This window comes from Sinohyriopsis cumingii, chromosome 2, assembly GCF_028554795.1.
Source record: "Sinohyriopsis cumingii isolate HCF-2022 chromosome 2, ASM2855479v2, whole genome shotgun sequence".
NCBI classification, from domain to species: Eukaryota; Metazoa; Mollusca; class Bivalvia; order Unionida; family Unionidae; genus Sinohyriopsis; species Sinohyriopsis cumingii.
In genome coordinates, this window is record NC_142962.1 from 98,983,470 (window position 1) to 99,008,586 (window position 25,117).

Below are 25,117 nucleotides of genomic sequence, written 5' to 3' on the forward strand. Positions count from 1 at the left end.
ACCATTTTAATTGTACCTCTGCCATTGCATGTGTAATACTAGATGTAATCAGAGAAATCTCACCAGGCCAGATATATACAGAGGGTACATGCAAGGGCATTTTCTCAAGAATGAGGCATGCAGGATATCATTTTCATTTTAAACGTTTACTCTTCGATAGATCATTCATAGGATGTAAGTATGTTTTGCCGATCTTATCACAAAGCATAGAAATTTTGCCAAATACCAAAATTATGGTCAGTGGGAACTGAGTTAAACATCTGTGCCCAATAGAACTGCAGTCAAGCCTGGTGGAAAAGGACCCATATAAAATACATACAATGCTTTCTCATCCATTTATCAGTCAGTTAAGGTAAATATCTTTGTAATTGTAAGAATAAATTGTCTGTTGTGTGTGTTTTAGATGTTTTTACCAATTTCTTTGTAATGCTGAAGTTTTAAAATGGGTATCCCATGATAGCCTAATAAAATGGTGAATGCCAGTAATGCATTTTTTTCAGCAACACTAATAATAACACTTGTCTCCAAAAATCTCAGTTGTAAATTCAAGCAAATTATTGTATGCTTAGCAGTTCTTGACTTTTAAAAGTGGAACTAGATGATTGCAGTTGTTAAAGGTTTAGGGAAATAGAAAGACAGTTTGTCATGTTTAAGTTTGACTTGTTTTACATTTTTCCTGTATTGTCAGACTTGATACATTTACCAAGATGAAACCAGACCACTAAATGGAGGTTACATGATCATTTTCTGTTAAGTTTTGTATCTTGCTTTAACCAGGTGATTCATTTACCTAATATAGTTGTTTTTAAGTCAAGTCAAACTGCAAACAACTGAGATCCAGATTTGCCATAGCATAATGCATATGCAGATCAGGGTCTGTGTTGTGTGTTCTACTGATTAGTCCTAACTGCACAGACCCAGATCTACCAGCACATTATGTGATAGCAGAGCTGAGTCTGTGCAGTTTGCAGGTGCCCTCAACTTATAAGTGAGTACATGTGGTATAATTTTCTTTTTTAATTTTTCCATAATCATTTATAATTCTCAAATGTTTGATGGTATTGTGGATATACCTGTCTATGCTCCAGGTAAAGTGACACAAGTGGTCAAACGTTTAATGGTAATATGGATATATCTGTCAATGCTCCAGGTATAGCGACACATCTGGTCAAATTTTTGATGGTATTATGGATATATCTGTCTATGCTCCAGGTACAGTGACACAAGTGGTCACATGTTTGATGGTATTAGGATATATCTGTCTATGCTCCAGGTACAGTGACACATGGTTGAGGAAACATCTTCCATTGATAATTGATCAAATATTTAACTCATGATTTCATTATTATCTAAATATGACTGCAAGGTCTTGCAACGATGGTGAAAATTGAAGTCTGTGAGAAGGAGAAATGGGTTCCAATGCCAGGCATGACCCTCTAAAAGAAGAAAGGCGAATGCTACTGATTTTTATTTAACAGTACTCTAATCCACTGAGTAATTATTCCAGAAATGCATTATTTTATATGGATTTGGAGCCTTTGATATGATCCTGGACTACCTTCATTTGTCAAAGATCAGCTGCAGTGTGCATTAAAATTAATTTACATTAGGATGTTTGCTCCATATACACATGGGAATCAGGATGTTTCTTTTTGTGTATATGAAGAAGTTTCAGAGGGTGTTTTTTGTGGAAAATATTATCCGTTTATTAACTCTACTGGTCATAGACGAGAAAAACCTATGGGATGTTTTGTTATAGCTACTCGTTCTAAACTACTTAGGGAAAAGCCATGAAACTTTACACACACATTCATCCTATGGTCTTATTGGTCCTAAATAAAAATCCTACTGCTGCCTCATCCAATATGGCAGCTACAGTTGGCATCTTGAAAATCTTGTTATCACTACTCCTCATGAATGGATCCTCACATCAATATCAGCTAGTTGGCCCTAATTGAAAATGGTATATATCTGGCATCCAATATGGCCACCATGGCAGCCATCTTGAAAATCCTGTTATTGCTGCTTGTCCTAAATGGATGGTCATATAATCATGAGGTTTTCACTTAAAGACATCTTATGATGCCTAGTTGATAGTAAATGAAATGGTGCTGATCTGATTTCTAATATGGCCACCACAGCAGCCATCTTGAAAATCTTGTTATCGTTACTTCTATATAGATGGTCATATTAACATGGGTTTTCACTTAAAGAATCTTAAGGTGTCTAGTTGGTCTAAATAAAAATGGTGTCAGCCTGACTGCCAATAAGGCCAGTGTGGCAGCCATCTTGAAAATATTCTTGTCGCAACTCTTGACCAGAAAGTTATGTTGGTATGGGGTTTCACCAAAATATTTCTTTTGATGTCCATTTGGTCTTTAATGAACATGAAGTTGACCTGACATCCAATATGGCTGCTACATGGCAACCATCTTGAAACTTTTTATCACTTCTTCTGAATAGATGGTCATGTATTATCATGAGGTTTTCACTGAAAGATTTCATATTATGTATAATAAATGAAAATAGGACTGTTCTGCAGTACAATGAAACCACTACATCAGCCATCATGGAAATCTTCACACAGCTTTTCCTCCTGATCGGAAAGTCATACTGATCTGTGGTTTTCAACAAATGACTTCTAATAAGAGATGGTATATGGCTGCCACAGCGGCAAGCTTGAATATCTTTCTATGGCTATTTCTCTTAAATGAATGGTTATATCATAATAGGATTTTTACTAAAGGTTTTGTTGATCCTGTATTAAAATGGTGCTGGTCAGATGTACATCATGTGACCATTTTGATAATCTTTTCATTGCTGAAATTCTTTTTACCCATTAGAGCATCAGTTCCTTAAGGGACAGTTGTTTTTGCAGTGGGTCCCAAAATTGAATTTAATCCATCAATTCAGAATAGTAATTGAAAGACAGTTATGCTTTGGTAGAATGTTTGAAAGGAAACTGCTGCTGATTGGGAATAATTATTATGCAAGTAAAAGTTGAATTTAGGTCACAGCCAACTATTATTCTATGAGCTACAAGCTATGTATGTGGTAAATTAAATACCATGTTTACCAAGCTATGTATGGTGGTAAATTAAATACCATACAAGCTATGTATGGTGGTAAATTAAATACCGTACAAGCTATGTATGGTGGTAAATTAAATACCATACAAGCTATGTATGGTTGTAAATTAAATACCATGTTTACCAAGCTATGTATGGTGGTAAATTAAATACCATACAAGCTATGTTTGATGGTAAATTAAATACCATACAAGCTGTGTATGATTATAAATTAAATACCATGTTTACCATACTATATATGGTGGTAAATTAAATACCATACAAGTTAGCTATGGTGGTAAATTAAATACCATACAAGTTATGTATGGTGGTAAATTAAATACCATACAAGTTAAGTATGGTGGTAAATTAAATACCATGTTTACCAAGCCATATATGGTGGTAAATTAAATACCATACAAGCTATGTATGGTGGTAGATTAAATACCATACAAGCTATGTATGGTGGTAAATTAAATACCATACAAGCTATGTATGGTGGTATATTAAATACCATGTTTCAAAGAATGAAGGTTACTGATTGACTGATATCCAGAAATATGAATGTAATATTTCCAAAGAAGGCTTTGCATGGGTAATTTCTTTGTTACATTAGGCTTAAACCTTAATTCATTTTATTTTATTTGTGTTGCCTCACAGCTACTGTTGGATTTAAATGTAGAGAGCTAACTGAGCAGAATTGTTATATGTAGCGGACACCTACGAGTGAATTTTTCTCAAAAATTAGGTGCACAGCATGTCCTTTTCATTGTTTCTTTCTTGGATAGATTGCTGCTGTAGGATGTCAGTGTTTTTTGCCAACCTTTCCATGCATTAATAAGAATTTGATCAGAGAGTAACATTACAGACTATGAGAACTTGATAGTTGTCTGTACCTATCAAACACATATATCACAATGTAAAAAAACTGATTGAAAGGTAAACATAGTACATCAAACTTAGTTAGCCCAACCCTCCATAATTAGCTTGATGTTTGGTTTGACCCATATATTACCTTGTAAGTGCTATTTCTTTGAAAAATTATGCTGCATAAATAATTAACATTGATGCCACACAATACCTTGGCAGCCACTTTTTTGTATTATTTATTGTGCAGTAATTACCATTGATAGCCAACAACCACTTTTTTGTATTATTTATTGTGCAGTAATTACCACTGATAGCCAACAGCCACTTTTTTGTATTATTTATTGTGCAGTAATTACCACTGATAGCCAACAGCCACTTTTTTGTATTATTTATTGTGCAGTAATTACCATTGATAGCCAACAGCCACTTTTTTGTATGATTTATTGTGCAGTAATTACCATTGATAGCCAACAGCCACTTTTTTGTATGATTTATTGTGCAGTAATTACCATTGATAGCCAACAGCCACTTTTTTGTATGATTTATTGTGCAGTAATTACCATTGATAGCCAACAGCTACTTTTAATCTGTACTTTTTCATTGTCCTCACACATTTTTATCTTTCACTTCATAGACAGGGTTACTGACTATAGTAGATATGACCAGACAAAACTGCTCATAATTACCCAGTGTGACCCTGACGAAAACCAATCATTTTTACTCTAAGAAGTAAAAAATAAAAAATGTTTATATCTTAAAGACAAGGTCCCATCATGACCTTGGAAACAACCAATCATTTTAAAATAAAATAGAACTTCTTTACGAAGGTTTCTATAAACTCAGAAACAAGGTCAAGATTTAGATCAACACCTGGTGTTTATAAACTAACAGTCAAGGTCAAACTATTTTCTAAAACATATTATCATCTCTACTGAATAAATTTACATTACAATATCATGTAATGAAAAATAAAAAAAATTAAAACTGACAAACAAGTAAACTGAAATAAATGTATATTAAATCAGATATAATTAAATCAAATATACATAACAATTCCACATCATTATTTTAAGCATTAGCATCCCACATCATTATTTTAAGAGCATTATAAGTCATCATTTAGAGCATTCCATATAATTCAGAGTATTCCATGTCATTATTTAGAACATTCCACATAATCATTTATAGCAATCCATGTCATCATTTAGAGAGTTATGACCCCAGAAAGCCCATCTTCTCCAAACTTTGTTTTCCCCCAAATTTCTAAGGGCCCAAATGAGCAAACAGTTTTCAGAAGGACCCTTTGCAGAGTAACCATTGACAGTAGCTCCAATTCTTATGTAGACTTGACTAGATTATCAGGCCATTTCAGCAATCATTCAGTTTCTCTATGCATTGTTTAGCTTTTTGAACGACCTTGAATATTATTAAACAAAACCATGCCACCATGGTTAAGCAAAAACCAGTCAAGGTGGAAAATTGAACTTTGCTATGCATGCTTATGCATTTTGTAGATTACCTGATTAGATGCCATTATATTTTAAAAAATCTTTTTTTTCTTCAGCATTTTAAATTTTTTTAAGACATGGTCTGTTGCAGTCAGTAGTGGTGATATAATATTTTACCAAAAAAATCTTTTGAGAATTTTTGCTATAATATGCATTATCGTTTATTGTGTCAGTCCATTTACCACAGATAAAAAGCTTCTATTTCTAATACCATAGTTCTTGGAGGCTAAAAGGAATTGTGATGATAATTTGAAAGATACAAAAGGTGAAATAAAAACCAACATATTTTTAAATGAAATTTTATCCCCCAGCAAAAAATATCCTGAATTAACATCAAAGGCTGAAAATGTTTATCTTTGTTGAAAATGGAAATGTAACCCTATGTGATGGTGCCAGTGGTATTTAGTTAAATGAAAATTATTATTTGTATAGCATATTTATTTGATTTCATGTAAGCCTGACAAGGAGACCAGCTGGATTATTATATAAATGTATTACTGAAATTTGTGTGCCTATACCTTGCAGTACTGGAGACTTTATTTTAGACAAACTACTTATATCTTTAAAGTATGATCGGGGGTGGGGGGTGGGGGTGGGGAGAAGCACTTTTGATACATTATTGGCTTTATCAGGCTGGGGAGGTATTGAAATTGTGACCCATGGTTTATGAGTCTGACACTCTGCCAGCTGAACTGTAACTATGGTTCTCACATGATAAAACCAAAAGAACAGCTAAATAAATTTGTCGGAAAGTTGGAGATGAGTTTCTTATCACAGAAATTCTGTATAGTCAATTGCCCCCCACCCCCAAAAATTGAAAATGTTTGGGTGTACTTATCATCAGGTAAAATGCATGCATACAAAAATGTGGCTCTGTTGTACTTTTTCATTGCTAGGGTAGTATTTAGTCACATCTGTTCATTATTGTCATTGCTAGGGTAGTATTTAGTCACTCTGTTAAGCATTTTAATTGCTAAGTTAGTATTTAGTCACATCTGTTCAATATTTTCATTGCTGGGGTGGTATTTAGTCACATCTGTTCGATATTGTCATTGTTAGAGTAGTATTTCGTCACATCTGTTCAGTATTTTCATTGCTAGGGTGGTATTTAGTCACATCTGTTCAATATTTTCATTGCTAGGGTGGTATTTAGTCACATCTTTTCAATATTTTCATTGCTAGGGTTGTATTTAGTCACATCTTTTCAATATTTTCATTGCTAGGGTTGTATTTAGTCACATCTTTTCAATATTTTCATTGCTAGGGTGGTATTTGAGCTTAAAACAGCATTATTTGATGCAATTAGTCATCAAGGATATTTTATTTTTAGTTGCTCAGGGGCCTGTAGTGGCCCCTGTCTTGATAAACATTTAAAATTCATGCAGAATTTGCAATGAAAGTAATTTTACTGGCAATAACAAATAGTTTAATTTTATTTCAAAATGATGGGACTGATCGAGACATCACTGATTTTATATATATATATATATATATATATATATATATATATATATATATATATATATATATATATATATATATATATATATATATATAGCACACAAAAATTATTATGCAATAAAACCAATTTGCTGGATGCAAAAAATAATTTTCTTTGATCTCTTTCTGATAATGTTGTCCTATTTCATTTCTCTTTTTTGTGACCATTAATTGGCAGCTTGGAGTTAATATTACTCCAAGTCATGCCTAACTGATATAAATACCTATACTTAGAATTTACTGAATCCATTATCATTTTACACCCATTTTCTATTCCTATGAATTGTAATTTGATTTATTTACAATTGTGGGGTCGATATTCACAGTTTTGGGATGGGACGGAGATTAATGTACAACAACAACAAAAACATAATGCATCAGATGTAATGGGAGATTTGTTACACTTTGCGCTTGAATATTATCAGGTGTAAAATATAGAGAAAGTAATATTTGGGTTTTTTTTGTTGTTTTAATTGGGCATTCCATAAGTATTAGTGTACATTGATCTTTATTCATTATTTACTTACATTTGGAAGCACTGCATATTGGTATTCACGTGTCTCCATTATGAATATTTCATGAAGGTCATTAAGTCATTGGTTATTCTAAAGCTTTTGCATTGCTCAGCAGGTTGTGTCTTGTTTGAAACCAGTCAACAGCAGGTAAGTTTTTTAGTATGCAAAATACTTTACTGTAAAAAGGTTAATAGATTGCCTCACATTTCTGGGACATAGGAGTTTGGATTCTCAAAGCTGTTGACATCCAGGAGTGAATTCTTTTGTTTCACAGATTGATTCATCGAAACTTTTTTAAGTAAGTTATATTTTTGTTCAGAATATATGCTGCTTTTTATCAGGTAAGATCAACATGCAACATCATTAAGGTTTTTGTCCGGTAACCTCATCATGCTTTTCATCATGTAGCATCATTAAGGTTTTTGTCAGATAGCATCAGCATGGTTTTTGTCAGGTAACATCATTAAGGTTTTTGTCAGGTAACATCATGAATGTTTTCATCAGGTAACATCATTATGTTTTTTGTCATGTAACATCATGGTTTTTGTCACATAATATCAAGGTTTGTGTCAGGTAACATCATTAAGGTTTTTGTCAGGTAACATCATTGTGGTTTTTGTCACGTAATATCATGGTTTTTGTCAGGTAACATCATTAAAGTTTTCGTCAGGTAACATCATTATGTTTTTTGTCATGTAACATCATGGTTTTTGTCACGTAACATCAAGGTTTGTGTCAGGTAACATCATTAAGGTTTTTGTCAGGTAACATCATTATGGTTTTTGTCACGTAATATCATGGTTTTTGTCATGTAACATCATCAAGGTTTTCATCATTCACCCACAAATTTTGCTCCAAGTTTCATTGCCATTGATAGCTCTAAGATCATAGACCAGGAGAGCTTATGAGATGGTCAGTAGTATGTCTGTCTACTTCTACTAAACTACTTGGAGTGTTGCTACTGAACTTGACACACACATTCATCCCATAATCTAGTAGGTCTTAACTGAAAATGGTCCTGCTTGGATACCAGGTTCATTGGCCATCATACAGATCTTGTTATCACTACACCTATTCGGTGGATGATCACACTAACTATGAGGTTTCCATTAAATGACTTCTTAACACATCAACCCCTGGTGACAAGTTTATGTGGCAGGAGGTAGTAGCCTACTGCCAAGCTCAGTAGCATCAAGGTCATGTATGATACACTAAAGTGGGTGGTATTATAGAAAGGCAGGCAGATGTAGCTCTACAATAATACCAGATAATCTGGAATTTCTAGTTGCACTACAAAATACAGAGCGAAAAACCTCATTTTTTGGACCCAATTTTTTTCTACCCAAAATTCGCCCGTGGTCAGAATCCAATTTTGTGTCAGGATTTTAGACTTTTTGGTCTCAGATCTAAGGCAGACCAGTATGAACTGCAAACAGACCGATGAACCTTTGCTAAAAGTAGGTTAAGATGGGCATTTGGAATAAAGAGTGGTCTTGATACAAAAATAATGGGTCCGTTAAGCAAAAAAAAAAGAACTCCAACGTTTACCCTTCTGCTCATGGGCAAGCCAAATAGATAATGAAAAATGATGTTTCTAACACAAGTAGCAGTAAGTTTTTGGAAGCTCACCTGAAATTTGGTGTTTTAGGATGTATTCAGAAATAGCTTTGAAAATGTGTTTCCTACTCGAATTTCAGACGAAAATGACAAAAACCTCCACGGGTTAATGTGTTAAAATGATGCCAATTAAAATGATGCCAATCTGACATCCAGTATGGCCACAACAGCAGCCATAATGAACATTTTCTTATCACCACACTGCCTGGTCATACTGAAATGGGATGTCTAGTTGGATCTGAATCAGAATGGTTCTCATCTGATGTCCAATATCGCCACCACAGTAACCATCATGAAAAACATTGTTATTTCTTATGTCTTTTTGGTCCTTAATGAAAATGGTGTTGAGCTGGTGTCCAAAGTGGCCTTCTTGAAACTCTTCTCCTGACTTAAAAGTAATATTGCTATGAGATTTTCACCAGAAGACATGATGTCTGGTTGGTCCTAAATGAAAATGGTGCCACTTGCAAATTCAATATGGCCACCACAGTGGCCATTTTGAAAGTATGATTATTGCTACTGGTCCCTGAATGGAAAGTCAAAATGGTCATTTTTTGTTTTTTACTTGATGACTTCTGATGATGACTAATTGGTCCTTAATGAAAATTACACTGCTAATATATCCAGAAAATTGTGCTACAACTACTTATGAATGAATGTTATTATCAGGATAGTGTTTTCATACAGTGTCTGGTTGCATGTAAATGAAAATGATACCAGTCTGACTTCAAATATATTCAGCACAGTGACCATCTTGAAAACTTCGTTACTGCTCACTTATCCTAGATGGTTGGTCAGATCAGTTATTATCACAAGACTTCATTACTCCAGAATGAATGGTAGGTATATCAGCATTGGTTTTTCACTAAAATATTTTTTATGATACCTGGTTGATCTTATTTGACAATGGTGCTGATCTGATGTCCAAAGCAACCATAATTATAATCTTGTGATTGCAATTTCTAATGACTGAAAACTAATATTATCATGGGTTTTTCACCAGGAGACTTCTTGTGATGTGTAGTTGATCCCAAATGAAAATGGTGCAACTTCATTGGTCATATCAACACAGTTTTTGCTGAACTTCTTATGCTGTCTGGTTGGTCCTCAGTGAAATTGGTGTTCATCAGACATCCACTATCCCACCACAGTGGCCATTATGAAAATATTGTTTTCTCTACTGCTTCCAAAGTAATGATCAGAACATCACAGGGTTATAACTGAAAGAAATTGGCCTATTGGTTATAGTATCCACCTCAGATGTTGGGGGGGGATCATGGGTTCGATCCCCAGCCGAGTCATACCAAAGACTTATAAAGAGAATGGTACTAACAGCTACCTTGCTTGGTGCTCAGCATTAAAAGGTTAGTGCTAGGACTGGTCGGCCTGGTGTCAGGATAATGTGACTGGGTGGGACATCATGCTACATGTCTGCGGTATGATGTCCCAGTGCTAGACATCACTGTAAACTGCCACGATGCAGACATCGTAGCGATATGACTGAAAAATTGTTAAAGCTGTGTTAAAAATCCAAATCACACACATGCACACAATCACACACACGGAAAGACACAATATAATGTCTAGTTAGTCGTTCAAGAAAATGTTGCTGATATGAATTTAAGTTTGGCCACGACAATGGCCATCTTGAATATCTTGTTGATGTTACTTCTTCTAGATGGCTGATCATAGTAATATTATGCTTTCACCAAAGTAATTGTTATGATGTTATTGGTCTGAAATGGAAATGGTACCAGTCTAATATCCAATATGGCCACCATGTCAGCCATCATAAAAATCTTATCATTACTTCTCCAAACTGGAAAGTCATATCAACATGGAAACTTACAAAGACTTCATATGATACCTTGTTGGTCCTAAAGGAAAATGGTTCCAACATGACACCCAGTATGACCACCACAGCAGCTAATTTGAAAATTGTTATTGTTGAAGAATGGTTTAAACACTGGGCAATTAATGGGGGAAAAATGGTCATTTCTTGAATTCCTGGAAATTCTTTTTGAACTGTTACAAGTTACTTTGAAGAACTAATGTTTTTTGTATGGGGGGTGTGGTCAGTCTGGTATATTTTTGGTATGATACAAATATTTTATATCCCCCATTTGCTAGGAAAAAAATGTTTTTAACCTGTCAGCCCATATGTCCAATGGTGAATAAATTTTCTTTTTCTTTTTTTTAATTAGGGGCTAAACAATTTTCTGGCTTAAAAGAAAATCCCACCCATTGGCCTTCTGTACATGAAACTGTTTGTGTCCTGTGTCCTAGTAATTTTTTCATGCCCTGGATGTCATAGCAGAAAGGCACATTGTTTTGCAGGTGTCTGTCCATATTTCTGCATGTCCATATGTGAGTCCACAAAACTATTAGCACCATGATATTTTATACTTCATCATAGTCATTGTGTGTGTGTGTGTGTGTGTGTGTGTGTGTGTGTCTGACTTGGATTTTAAATGTGACTTTAACAATTTTTCAGTCATTCGCTACAATGTTTGCAGTGTGGCAGTTTAAAGTGATGTCTAGCACTGGGGCATCATGTTGCAGACATGTATCATGATGTCCAACCCAGTCACATTATCCTGACACCAGGCTGACCAGTCCTAACACTAACCTCTTAATGCTGAGCGCCAAGCGAAGCAGCTGTTAATACCATTTTTGTAAGTCTTTGGTATGACTGGGCCAGGGATCAAACCCATAACCTCCCACATCCAAGGCAGATGCTCTAACCAATAGGCCATTGGAGTGGTCCATCATAGTCATAAATAGTTGATTATATTTCATGTAATGACAACAACGTTTGGGATGAGAACATTGAATTAATCATTGTATCACAATTAAGCCCAAAACACTTTAGACAGACAGATGAAGTTTGGAAATATGGTAGACATTTTGCATTTATATGTACAATGACCAAGTAATATGGTAGACATTTTGCATTTATATAAAACATGACCTGATTCGATTTTGAAACCATTACATAAATTTTTAACATTTAAAAAAAAAATTGAACTTTTTAATATCATAAATTTGGCTTGGGGGACATAAACCTTGTTAGCATAATAATAAAAACAGAACATATATATCAGGATGTAGTAGCCATACACTTTTTGAGAGAACCAGATTTGTTCATGTTTAATATCTGCTGAAATTTACATCCAATTAGTCCATGGACTTTTATCATGCAATTCTCTCTTTGCAGGATGCAAATCCAAATCTTCCAGTAGACCAGGCTCAGGATCAAGAAGGCGGAGGAGACCTCACAATAAAACATCAGAATCCTTGTCTAGACGACTAAAGAGCCATTCCTCAGAGGAGTATGCTAGTTCAGAAAATGACAGCATATATTCCGATGACTCACTTCATGGGATATCAATTTTGCCAAAGGGTCATGATCAGAATTCACTGGCTGACAAAGAGACTCATTGCCTAACAACTCCACTGTCAGAATTCAGCAACGGGAACCTAGATAACAGCATGAATTCTAAGTACAAGGTCAATGGATGGAAGGATCAGAAAGAATCTGATCATGAAAGAGAAGATGCTGGAGCTAATCATGGAAAAAGATCCATGGCTGTTCAGACAGAAGATAGCTTTCACCCGCTGTTATCCCCAGAAAGCACTCAAACAGATCCATTTGAAGACACAAGTATCAGTTTTTATAGTGATCAATATGATGCCAGCAGGTATTTCGTTACATCACCACTGAGTGTTTGGAGTTCCAATGAGCAGTCTGAAAGTGACTCACCCAGTGAGAGAAAAAGATCCACTTCTTCAGGTGCAGGAGTCAGACATGTACAGAACATGAGAAGGACTCCAACCCCAAGCTCTAATTTGACCTCTGAAAGAAAGACAAGTAATTTAGATAAAGGTCCTACTGAAGTTTGGTCGACCAGTTCTTTTGACCTTAGGACCAGATCATTCAGGGGAGAAAATTCATATGCCATGGAAACTGAAAGTATTTCCCCTTCCATTGGTGGTTCAGATTCAGATGAATCACGAATTCACAGATCCTTACATACCCCTAGAACTACTCATGGACACAATGTTAGCCGGGACCAGGTGTTTATTTTTGATAGTGATAGAATTTTGCATACAAGCACTCCATCACAGCAAGTGAGTTCAGCAACTAATATGGGAATGGCTGCATCGCAAGTTAGTGAAACTGCCCCAATAAAGTTTGAAGTCACTGTGCATGAGAACGAGACAAATATTGTGTACAATGTTGAAAAAACAGACTATAGGACTTATCCCTTGAGAAGTGGCAGTGAAACAAGTGATGTATTTGTTCCGGACACAATTCATGTGAATTTGAGAGAGTCTGTTTCATCTGAGAGAGATGAGAGACATCATTCATATCGTAGTGAAAGGATTCATTTTAGAGGAGAAACTGGTATTGAATGTGATGATTTAATAACTTTTGAAAGAAATTACAATGCTGCCTATTCAGCACAGAGAGATACCTCACAAGCAAATGATACATTTCTCAGAGATGAAACAACAGAAGAAAAGTGCAGTACAGAAAATAATGAAGTTTCATGTGAGTTTGGTGCTTCAAGTTATTCATCAAATGAGCATGCTTATGAACTACAGAAACATTCAGGAATGGATAGAGAAGTAGCCCTACAAGAAGAATTTCAAACAGCAGATGATAGTGTACAGCCTTGCACTGAAAATTCAAACATCCCAACAGAATATGACAGCACCTCAGACTATGGAACCATCACATCTGTGGATGGTCGAAGAGGCCTTTTGTCCTTCACATCAGATTCTGATGATGTGGGTTTGCTTAGTCCTCCCAACATATCACCAAGAAGTTCCCATTCACATTTGAAAACAGGAGAGTTCATGAATGATGTTGATGTGAGTGTCCAAAGGACACCTTACTTACCACTGCATGGTCACCATTTGGAAATACAAATGCAAGAAAAAGTTGAAATCAAGCCAGAGGGTCAAAACTTATATTCATCAGACAATGTTACTTCTCCTTTGTTTGTGGCAGGGCAAATGGAAACTTCCTTTCCAGTCCAGTTTGTTCCCCAACCACCCACTCAGTGGTTGAAGAGTCAAGATGAACAGCCAGTAAGAGAAAATGACCCAGAGATTGACCCATTAATGCCCAGTAATATATCTGTAGAATTGGACAGTTTGGATATTATAGGACAGAAATCTAGTGCAGACTTATATGAAGCCATCCTTGAAGATGAAACTGAAATATTACTTCAACAACAACAAACACAACAGCTGATTGCTGATTTACCAGATGATAACAATCAGACAGTGTTGCCTCAGGATGAACATAAACTTATGGATTTTGAAAGTATGAAGAACCCAGAGTCACCTGAATCGATTAAAAAAGGTGGATCATCTGTTGAATCTGCTGATGAGAGATACTTTTCTCAGGAATGGCTAGAGTGTACAGAATCTGAGTCCTCTGACTACAGGACACCTCAACAGTCTCCAAGGAACTCATCACAGGAATCACTGCAGATTGAAGAATTGGTGAAAGTGCTAGATATCCATTTGAATGCAGCAAGTTTGAAAGATGTTGAAAAAAACCCACATGCAACACCAAGAGAAGTTACCCCTCCACAACCAAAGTTCTCAAAATCCTTGCCACAGCGGTCAGCAACTGTCAGAACAGTGTCTGTAAACACTGATGCCCCAACAGCTTGTACAAAAAAAGATATTTCAGGCATTAGAAACAAGGATCCATCTGCTGTAGAAAGAAAGAGAAAAGAACTGGAGAGAAAAATTGCTCACCTTCAGAGACATGTCAGAAGCCTGAGTGACTCTGCAATAAGCTCAGATTATACTGATGGAGATTCTGCATCACTCTCTCCACGACCAAGTCGTTTTTGTGAAACAGATCCATCTTTTAGATTTCCTGTTCACCCAGATACTGGATCAATACAGGCAAGAGTGTACCATGTGACACAGTCACCTGTAAGAATGGAAAGAATGTCTGACTTTGAAGGATCAGTTTCCAAAATGACCTTTAATGATTCTGGGAATGTGTTTGACGAGAGTTTTGATTCAGATGGTCATCATATGATCCCTAGTGAAGTATTGAGCATTGATAATGGAATACAGAGGCCACTTTATGGTGCTAGAAATTTCAGAATCTCAGAATATTCAAGCCATGGCAAACCAGAATCCAATGTTGCTGGTCAAGGAATGGCATCAGATAATCAGGAACATACAGCTTGGCATGCTAGGTCATCAATAACAGAGAGATGTTTTATTCCTGTAAGACATGAAGTTGGAAAATTTCCAGAAAGGCTTACTGATGCATTGCTGGCTGTGAAGCCATATCCTATCCAACGAAGCGCCTCCCTTGATAGTTTATCAGTATTGATGAAAATGGGTCCAAGTCTTTCAAGAGCCCTTCGCTCTTCTAAATCAATAGAACAAATTGGAGATGGTTCAGAGCCAAGAAATGTAGGGGAAATCAATAGAAATACATTAGATTTGGCCAAAGATTCAAATATCTCTGGACCTGAAACATCCAATGATTTTACAGCAACTGCTACAACAGAGAAAAAGCAAATGAAGAATGTAGTTGCGGATGATTATCAGAATGTTATGTATAAATTGAGGAGCCCAGAAGAGTCAAAGGAAGAAGGATTAAACCAGCAGAATGAAGAGAGTATGCCCCCATCAGTAGATGATGGCATTAGGATAATGGATATGCCGCTTCTATATCTTGATAGATCCCACTCCAGACATTCAGAACAGAGATCTCTGTCTCCAGGAGAGATACATTTAGGGCCAGAAAGTTTAGAGGGTATGGTGCAGATAGTGGACTCGGATGATTTTGATATTCAAACTGTTGGAGCTGATGGTTATAAAGATCTATACATATGTAGAAGAATGCTTGAGAGATCCCAATCTCTGCCAGAATTCAGAGTCTGCCATTCCAGTAATTATCGAAGATCTTTATCGGAAGGATGTATTAGTGAGTATGATCAACATAATTCCTCAGGAAGTTCCGATGACAGTATCACTTTTGTCTTTGTAACAAAGTCTGTAGAGGGAAACTTGAATTTTTTGCACGATGACAAAGATGAAGTGGACATGATTATATTAGATAAAGAGGGACCAGGAGAAAATGAAAGTCCTTTTTCTGGAAGTTCCCGTGCAGTAGAAGATGGGGAGATCATGCTTACTCTTACAGATACCAGCAGCAGTTCTCAGACGGAAGAGTCCAGGTTCAGTGAGGAGGAACATATGGATGCTAATGATTACAATCAAGGTCCTCATACATTTTCAGTTGATGATAAACCCCTCAAACATAGATACGGCATAGATGAATCTGTATTACCAATGCCTGAGAGATCAATGTCCTGTGACAATCTTCCAAAGCATGTTTCGAAGCATGAGAATATCCACAGATCTAGATCCACAAGTATGCTGAATGTTGGAGTAGTTGAAGACCCGAATGCTAATGAAGGCATTTTCCCACCCATATTGGATAATGTGGATGAGGATTCCCAACCACATGCAATTAAGACCATGTCAGATGGAAGGTTAGATCAAGGGTCTCTTAGAACAAAAACTCCAGAGATTGGTACAGAACAGTTTTCAACAAGAACCTCATCCAAAATGAAATCTGAATCATCAGGCAAGCAAGATTCAGCTCAACAGATCCATTCACTTGCCAAAGTTCAGAGCCTGAGTTCTTCAGATAAAGAAATATTTGAAGAAATCACTATTAGGTATTCCATACCTGATAATGCAACACAAAACTTGTCACCTGAAATTTACAGTCCATCCATGGCAAAAGCTGGCAGCACAGAAAGCAGTCTGGCTGCAGCAAAAGAGATGTTAAGGACTGTTAAAGAGTTCATTGTACCAAAGCTTACACTTATTGACAGAGGTGTCTCCACAGAAGATGAATCTTCCAGATTTGTATCAGCTGACATTCAAGCGTCCCTTATTGAGACAGCATCACAGACAGATGTCATGATCCCAGGAACCAATGAAATTGTTTTGCCAGTCGATGCAGCATCTCACCAGTCTCTTGGTCATAAAAGTGATGACTTTGGTCATCAGCTTTCTCACCTAATCATATCAGAGAATTCTGCCAACTGGCTCAGCTTAGGTGAGATAATGCAAGATACCAAGCGACTGTTACAAAGAATCAATGAAAGGATTCCAGAGACAAGCATATCCACTCCAAGCTCCCAGTCAGATGAAAATTTGACAGTCATCCAACAGCTACAGGAAGTCAGTGTCCAGACAGGATGTTCTTTGACTAACTTGCAAAGTGTTGGTTTGCAAACTGATGATGGAATAAAAATGTTCACCTTCAAATCAGAATCACAGCCAGAATCCACTCAGACTGACCCCTACATACAGATGAAAGCATTGGAGCAGAGTGAGACAATTGTGAGTGATTTGTTGCCAGGAACAACAGAAACTATTGCATGTGAGATATGCATAGAGGCAGATGAAGAAAACAAAGCAATTAATGTGATAGAAACCATGGAAATATCCATTCAGACAGATGAAGTTCGACCTAGTACTGAAAATGAAGATGAACCTGAAACAAAAACAAAATTAATAGATCTCTTACCATTAGGGACAGATGCAAGTAGAATAGCACATTATCTTTTTACAGAACCAATCTGTAATGATAAGCATGAATCAGAAACATCATCTGACATTTCCTATATGAGACAGACTGTTGTCTCTGTCCCGCTGGAAAAGGATGTGAAAGAAAAGAAGTCACCGTCACATGAAATGGCCAGGATGAATACTGATAAAGATGATGCACCATCCATTACCCTTCCTGGAAAGTATGTGGAAGAACTTCAATCTCAGGATCATCATAGACAAATACACTTTAATGATCAAGAGAATAAAGGTTCTGTGACAGATAGTGAAATGACAGATGAACAGATATTGGGAAAACCAGATTCAGCTCATAAAAACTTTGGCTGTGATGACTTATTACTAGAAAACAGTAATCTGATGGCATCTTTACCACATGCAATGGATGAAAGACAAGTTGAGGAAGAAAGTATATCATCTGTAATGAGTAAACATGGTGAGGATCCACTGCAAACATCAACCAAGCCATTCCCATTGGAAAATGACTTGCAACCAGGATCATCAAGGAATATATCAGAGGCAAGAGAAGAGGCTCCACCTTCAGTCATAGTTGATAAATTTACACAGATTATGGTTCCAAGAGGCATGGATGGGGAAGACATGGTAAACATCAGTATTCAGGATAATGATCCTGTTGCTGGGGAAGAGAAAAAGCAAGAAGATGGAGTAAGAATAGTAACAGAGACATTTGTCACAAAAGACATCAGTGCTTCGGATACTGGCAAAGAGCACCATGGTGTTCCCAAATCAGGTGTAGGAATAATCACAGATTTGAAAGTATCTCCCAGTCTGGCAGTTGAACCAACATGGGATGAAGTACAGGAATTGGACTTGTCTTCTCCATGCAGTATCGCTGCTCCATCTTTTTACATCATGCCTAACATGCAGCAGCAGCAAGAGCAGCATGAAAAAGACTCTTACATTAAAGATAGCAGCAAGAATGGATTTCCCAGGAGTAGGTCAAATAGCAAGTCTTCATCATCAGAAAACACAACAGCTTCTGCAGAAGTGGCAGAATTTATGGATGGTTATTTAGACATGCCCTCAGACATCTGCAAAAGATCTGGTGCTCACAATTCCAGTATGCTTGAAGATAATGTTGAAGATGTTGTAGATGATGTTTTAAGTGGTGCCTCCACTCCTAGCAGATCTGGTAAATGTTCCCCAACTTTTCTTTATGAACAAAACTATCAGGAAAATGATCTACCATGCACATACAGAGAAGTCGATGAAAGCCAAACTCAGATGGTTGATAGTTATTTTACTGGTCCATTTAATTTCAGACATTCAGGAGGCCCAAGTATATCAAAATCTGCAAAAGATGTTGCACACTTAAATCTGTTGCAGTTAACAAAATCTGTACTTGACAAGTTTGCTCCACCATCAGCATCAAAAAGATTAATTGCTAGACAAATTGATGAAGAAACCATATTACCTCATATGAATGAAGAGATGCAGTCAGATTCCATGTCTAGTTGTCTGAGCAAGACAAAGCCTGCAGAAGCCCATACAAAAGAGGGCACAACACAAGTGAAACAAATCGCTGAAGTCAAAGATGATCCTCAAAAACTAGGAACAAAGCAAGAGCTACCGTATTCCAAGGAAATTCATCATGGTGATGATGTAAGGCCACAGGTAGAAGAAACTATGACCCAGCAGAAAGCCAAGGCAAGAAACTTGGGACCAAATTTAGCTGATCTCGTAGTAAGAATACAAGATTCATATCCAAAATGGAAAATGGTACCAGCACATGTACAGCACAGACCAGAAGAGCAACCAAGGAGTCCTTCATCATCACAGGTCACAGAGGGCACAAATAGGACCCCTTGTACAGAGAACACTATCACCACACATACAGCTGAAAGGAAATATCTTGGTCCTGGTTTTACAGAATGCAGTGTTTTAATGCCAGCTACTTACCATCAAAAGAAGCATGTGGCATCAGCTGGCAATACAGCTGCAGGTGCCTTGAATGAGTCATCACAATCACAAGAAATGAGCCAAGCAAAACAGATGCACTGCCCCAAATCAGTACTAGATGAGTTCACCCCACCCTTGCAAGTAAAACAATTGATTGAGAAACAAATTAAGGAAGAGACTACATTATCAGAAGGAAATAAAGGAAGGCAAACATATCTGAGCAAGGTGGAGACTGCAGAAGCCCATACTAGAAAGAAGACACCACTTATGAAAGAAACTGTTGAAGATGGCGATGATCCTGAAAAAAATGCACCAAAACAATATCAGAATGATATAAAGCCACAGGTAGAAGAAACTATTACCCAGCAGAAAGCTAAGGCAAGAAACTTTGGCACAGATCTCAGAATAAGGAGACGAGAATTATATCCAGAATTTAATAGAGTACCTGCATATGAACAAATCAGACCAGAAGAACAACCAAAGATTCCTTCATCATCACAAAGTGAAGATGGTACAAGTAGGAGCCCTGTTATAGAGAACCTTGTCACCTCTCAAAGAAGAAATATTGGTCTTAGTTTTACAGAAAACAGTGTTTTGGTGCCAACTAGTTACCAGGAAAAGAAGGCATTTGCATCATCTCGTAGCACAACAGCTACAGATGCCATAGACAGGCTGCCACATTCAGAAGGATCAAGCCAAAGAAAAAAAGAATCAGCTAGAGAAAGAATATACTTAGACGAGAGTAATGGTGAGATTAATGGTGAGATTTTACAGTTAAATAGAGCTGATCCATTTCAGTCAAGACCTTCTCAGGGTGATGTACAATCCAACAAAAATATATTGTACAGAAGAACTGGTACACCAAACAGCAAGGGAGTAGAGGCATCAGTGGAGAGCTTAGATGATTCTGTCCAGGCCAATGTCGATATCTCAGATGATTTTACTCAGACAGACGATGCTGATACCTCAGTGGATGCAATGACACAAAAGGGAGATCAAAATGATGGACCTTCCAGATCAAGCCTTGATAGCTCAGGTAGCTTCAAACAGGAGTTAGAGAGACTCCAGAATGAGAGGCTTCAGATATTGAAACTGTTGTCACTTAACTACTTACCATCCAGTCTGACAGTGGAGTTGTTAGAAGCCAAACTAAACTATTGTATTGGCCAGACAGATCTTCTTCTGAACTCCCTAGATGATACCTGGGATGCTGAAAGGAGATCTGCTTCTTTAAAGCGAACACCATCAAGTATCACGAGGGAATATTTGTCAAAATACAAGCACGATTTAAATCAGTCCAAGAAGGATATAGAGATGTGTAAAGAAAGGATTGGGAGACAAAAAGGAATTGGCAGAGGTCGTCCTATAGGCAGGAACAGGGACTTTTTTAGAATGAAAAGGCAGGCAGAGATTGAAGCTTTTAAATTGGAAAGAATGAGAGAGGAACATGATTACCTGAGGTCTAAAAGTAGCACCCCTGTACAGGATCCGAGTCCCCAAGTAACACCAAGACAGGAATCTCCTAGGAGTTATAGCAGTGGTCCTCTTAGCTTCAGACCTTGCTTTATGTCACCCAGACAACGCAAGGAGCATTTGATAAACCTTCGTCGTCAGCTTGTGCACCTCGTAGAATCAGATGATACTCAGAACAGATCCAGCTTACCGTCTAATCTTTCTCAGAGGTGCCGCAGAATCATTTTGCCTCATAGAGCTGACACTTGTCTCAGCTACTCACCAAAGATCTCTGTCTCAGTGTCTGACTTGACAGATTCCCAAGATATGAATACATATAGTATACCTCCAGAACCATCCCCCGGAGAGAGATCAGTGTCCCTGGACAGTGTTGTTACGGTCACACACAGCTATCAACCAGGGTTAAGAAGTCTGGGTATGGAAAGTGACAGCATGGCAAATAAGGGATCATACAATTTACAGCCCACTTCAACATTGGCCAAAAAGACAACGGTAGACTCATCGGAGGAGCCGGCCCAGATTCTGAAAGAGATTGAAGAAATCAGAAAGCGCAACAGGACTGAAATTGAATCTGCCAGGGAAATGCTGAGGAGAACATCTATAGATTCAGGATCTCAGTGAGTCAAAGCTGACTAAATAACAAAGTTTCTACCTGTAGACTATTCTGCCCTTTTTTAGAAGAAAAAAAAATAATTATCATAAAGCCAATATTTTTAGCAATGGAGAAGTCTTTTAGTGATCTAATATGTCATCTTTTTTATTGTAATTTCTCTAGCTCTGCAGTCACTAAATCATTATTAACCAGAACAAAAAATCATCATTTTCGGATAAAATGGACAAATTATGTTTTCAAAAGAACCCTCTATGGTAATTGCAAATGGAATAGACACAAAGTTACTTCTGTGCAATGTACTGGCAAAGCATATGCTTTACTAGTCATTCCTAGCTGTTTTTTAAATGCAACAGTAGCCTGGTTTATCGGCAAGAATCATTTAACCATCTTAAAGAGGGATTGATCACACTGTTTTGTCATTGACTTTGAAAATACTAAAATTGTGATGAGGTGCATTCATCTAATGTTTTGCACACCTCCACATTTGAAAGGTTGGGTCACTTAACCATCATTCCCTGTATATAAATTGTATATTCATTGTAGTAAGGTCTAACCTCATCCTTGCAAGCCAAGGTTCCAATATGATAACCCTATCTACACCTTGGCATATCAAGCAGATATTTCTCTGCTTCGGGTCTGTGAATTTCATTAGATGCAGCAGCAGGCCACTGCATCCAATGAAAATTAAGTTGTTCAGATTTGAACACTGTTCCAACATGATCAAGACAAGGGGAGCACACAGCTTGAATGGACTGATAAATAAACAGTTTTTCACTGCCAGTCCATGTTTGTGCAGATACCTTTCACTCAGATACACCTATAATGACTTCCAACTGGTACATAGTCATACTTCCATGTTAAACTTACAAAGTATCCTTTTTAAGCCAATTGCCTCTACCATTTTCAGCCAATGTACAATGTACTGCTGTTACACACTATTTGTTAATTGGCATTACATACTGAGGGAGGCAACTGATGAAATCCAGTAGATGCCACTTGGAAAAAACACTAAAATCTCTGTTCAGTTGCCAAGGTGTAGATAAGATTATCGTATCAGAACCTTGGCTAGCAAATATGGGTCTCACCTTACAAAATGCTTCCTCTTTTCCATAACGTCAGATTAAATCTTTCCTACTTCTCTTTCATGGCTATATAATATTCTCAAGTTACTAGAAAATAATAATAATAATACTAAATATATATAGAATGTGTGTGTGTGATATGTTAGTGCTAGTCTTTCCTTAATGAAGATATCAGTTTGTCCTTGAAATCCTAAACATATAAACTCTCTTTGTCATAGCTCAACTGCTGGGGATACATATGTAATCTATGTAGCATTTTATCCTTAATTTTGAAAATTCTTCAAAAGCTTTTCAGAGAAGTTGTGGATATATTCAGTTTTTTCTGTTTTCAGTGTGTCTAGAATAAATAAAAATACAACACATTCCCCAGGATACAGAACTTCGCAGAGCCAGGCTTTTCATTCTCCACAGAGAAATTCCTCTGTTTATGGAGCCGCAAGAAGTAATCCAGAATATGGAACACCCAGAAGTCAGCCACAACACCAGTCAACCAGGGAACTAGACTTGGGTACATCAAGGAGTTGGTCAGAATGTCTCTCCCCTGGACAGCTAGATGAGTTGATGTCTCCCCGAGAAGTGTCAGCACACGGCAAGACATCAGGAACTCCAGGCAGTTTTGTTCCTGTAAGCCATCATTTTTGCTTATATTTTATATCCTGATCAGATGGATTTATTCAGTAATTGATTAATTTTAGTTTATAATGTGACATAAAAAAATGAAGGCTTGGTCAAAGATGAAATGGAAGATTCCATTTTTCCTAATTTGGGCCATAGGACCAAGTGAGTCTGTGATATGGTTTTCATTCATTGCACATCGTCTGTCTTTTGTCATCAATTTAAAGTACTATGTACAACATCACGAATGCTACTCAACAACTTTGACCAAAATTTTACAGAAAGCATCCTGGCATGAAGCTCTTTCAAATTCATTTAGATAATCCGAATTTACCATATAATATGGCCACCATTACTGAAAATCAAAAAAAAACTTTAAACAGCTTCTAAAGAACTGCTGAATAGAATTAGACCAAAATTGATATTAATCCTTCTGGTCTTTCAGATTGGTTCAAAAGATGCTAATAGAAAAACTTGGAATGACTTCTCCAAACTGCCAAATATAACGTGACCAAATTTGTCTGAAAGCATCCTAGCATGTTGGTCTTTGAAACTTGTTTAAATGATGCCAATCCATCATCAAATATGGCTGCCATTACTTGAAATATAAAACTTTAAAATGACTACCTTTCAAAAACTTTTCAGCTGAACTTGACCTGATTTGATTTTTAAAAAGCATCCTTGAATCATGGTACATCAAGTTTTCTCCAAAAATGCCAATCTACAATAAAATATGGCTACCATTACTAAAACTATACCAATCTCCAAATGACATAATCTTAACACATTAAGGTTTTTGTGTCGTTTTCGTTTGAAATTCGAGTAGGAAACACATTTTGAATGAAATTTCTGAATAAATCCTAAGACACCAACTTCCAGGTGATCTTCCAATAACCTACTGCCGTGTTGTGTTAAAAACATTGTTTTTCATAGGCTATTTGGCCCACACATGAGTAGAAGGGTAAAAGTTGTAGTTCTTTTCTTGTTTTTGTTGCTTAACGGACCCATTATTTTCATATCTTTATTCCAAATGCCCATCTTATCCTGCTTTTTGCAAAGGTTCATCTGTCTGTTTGCAGTTCATACTGGTCTGCCTTAGATCTGAGACCAAAAAGTCTAAAATCCAGACACAATATCAAATTCCGACCACGGGCAAATATTGGGTAGAAAAAAATCGGGTCAAAGAATAAGGTTTTTCCCTCTGTATTTTGTAGTGCAACTTGAAATTTCAGATATTTTGGTATCATTGTAGAGTTACATCTGTCTACCTTTTTATAATATCACCCACTTTCATGTATCATACATGACCTTGATGCTACAGAGCTTGGCAATAGGCTACTACCTCCTGCCACTCGTCACCAGGGGTTAATGTGTTAACAACTTCATGACAGAATCTGACCAAAATTTTGATAGAAAGCATCTTGGCTGAAGGTCTTTTACTTGCTTCAAATGACGCAAATCTGCCATCAGATATAGTCCATGTTACTAAAAATAAAAGAAGAAAAAACTTTAAATGTCTTGTTCTCAAATACTATTCAACAGCATTTGACCAAATGTGATGGAACACATCCTGGCCACGGTGAGGTAAGGTCCAATGCTGGAATCCATGGCATAAGTTTACACCTCATGTGGTTCTAAAACAAAAAGTAAATACTTTAAATGTGGGATAAGGAGTGTTTTTTAATTTTTTAAGATATAGACTAGG

The 25,117-nt window shown here is 36.8% G+C and overlaps 1 protein-coding gene across 1 annotated transcript in view; it reads left to right on the forward strand.

The window, feature by feature from the left end:
- Positions 1 to 25,117, forward strand: part of LOC149805455 (uncharacterized) — a 270,060-nt gene that overhangs the window by 234,766 nt on the left and 10,177 nt on the right. Inside the window, exons 29-30 of the mRNA XM_089934230.1 lie at positions 12,296 to 21,719; positions 23,130 to 23,421. Coding sequence (XP_089790356.1) covers positions 12,296 to 21,719; positions 23,130 to 23,421 — 9,716 coding nt within the window. The remainder of the gene's footprint in view (positions 1 to 12,295; positions 21,720 to 23,129; positions 23,422 to 25,117) is intronic.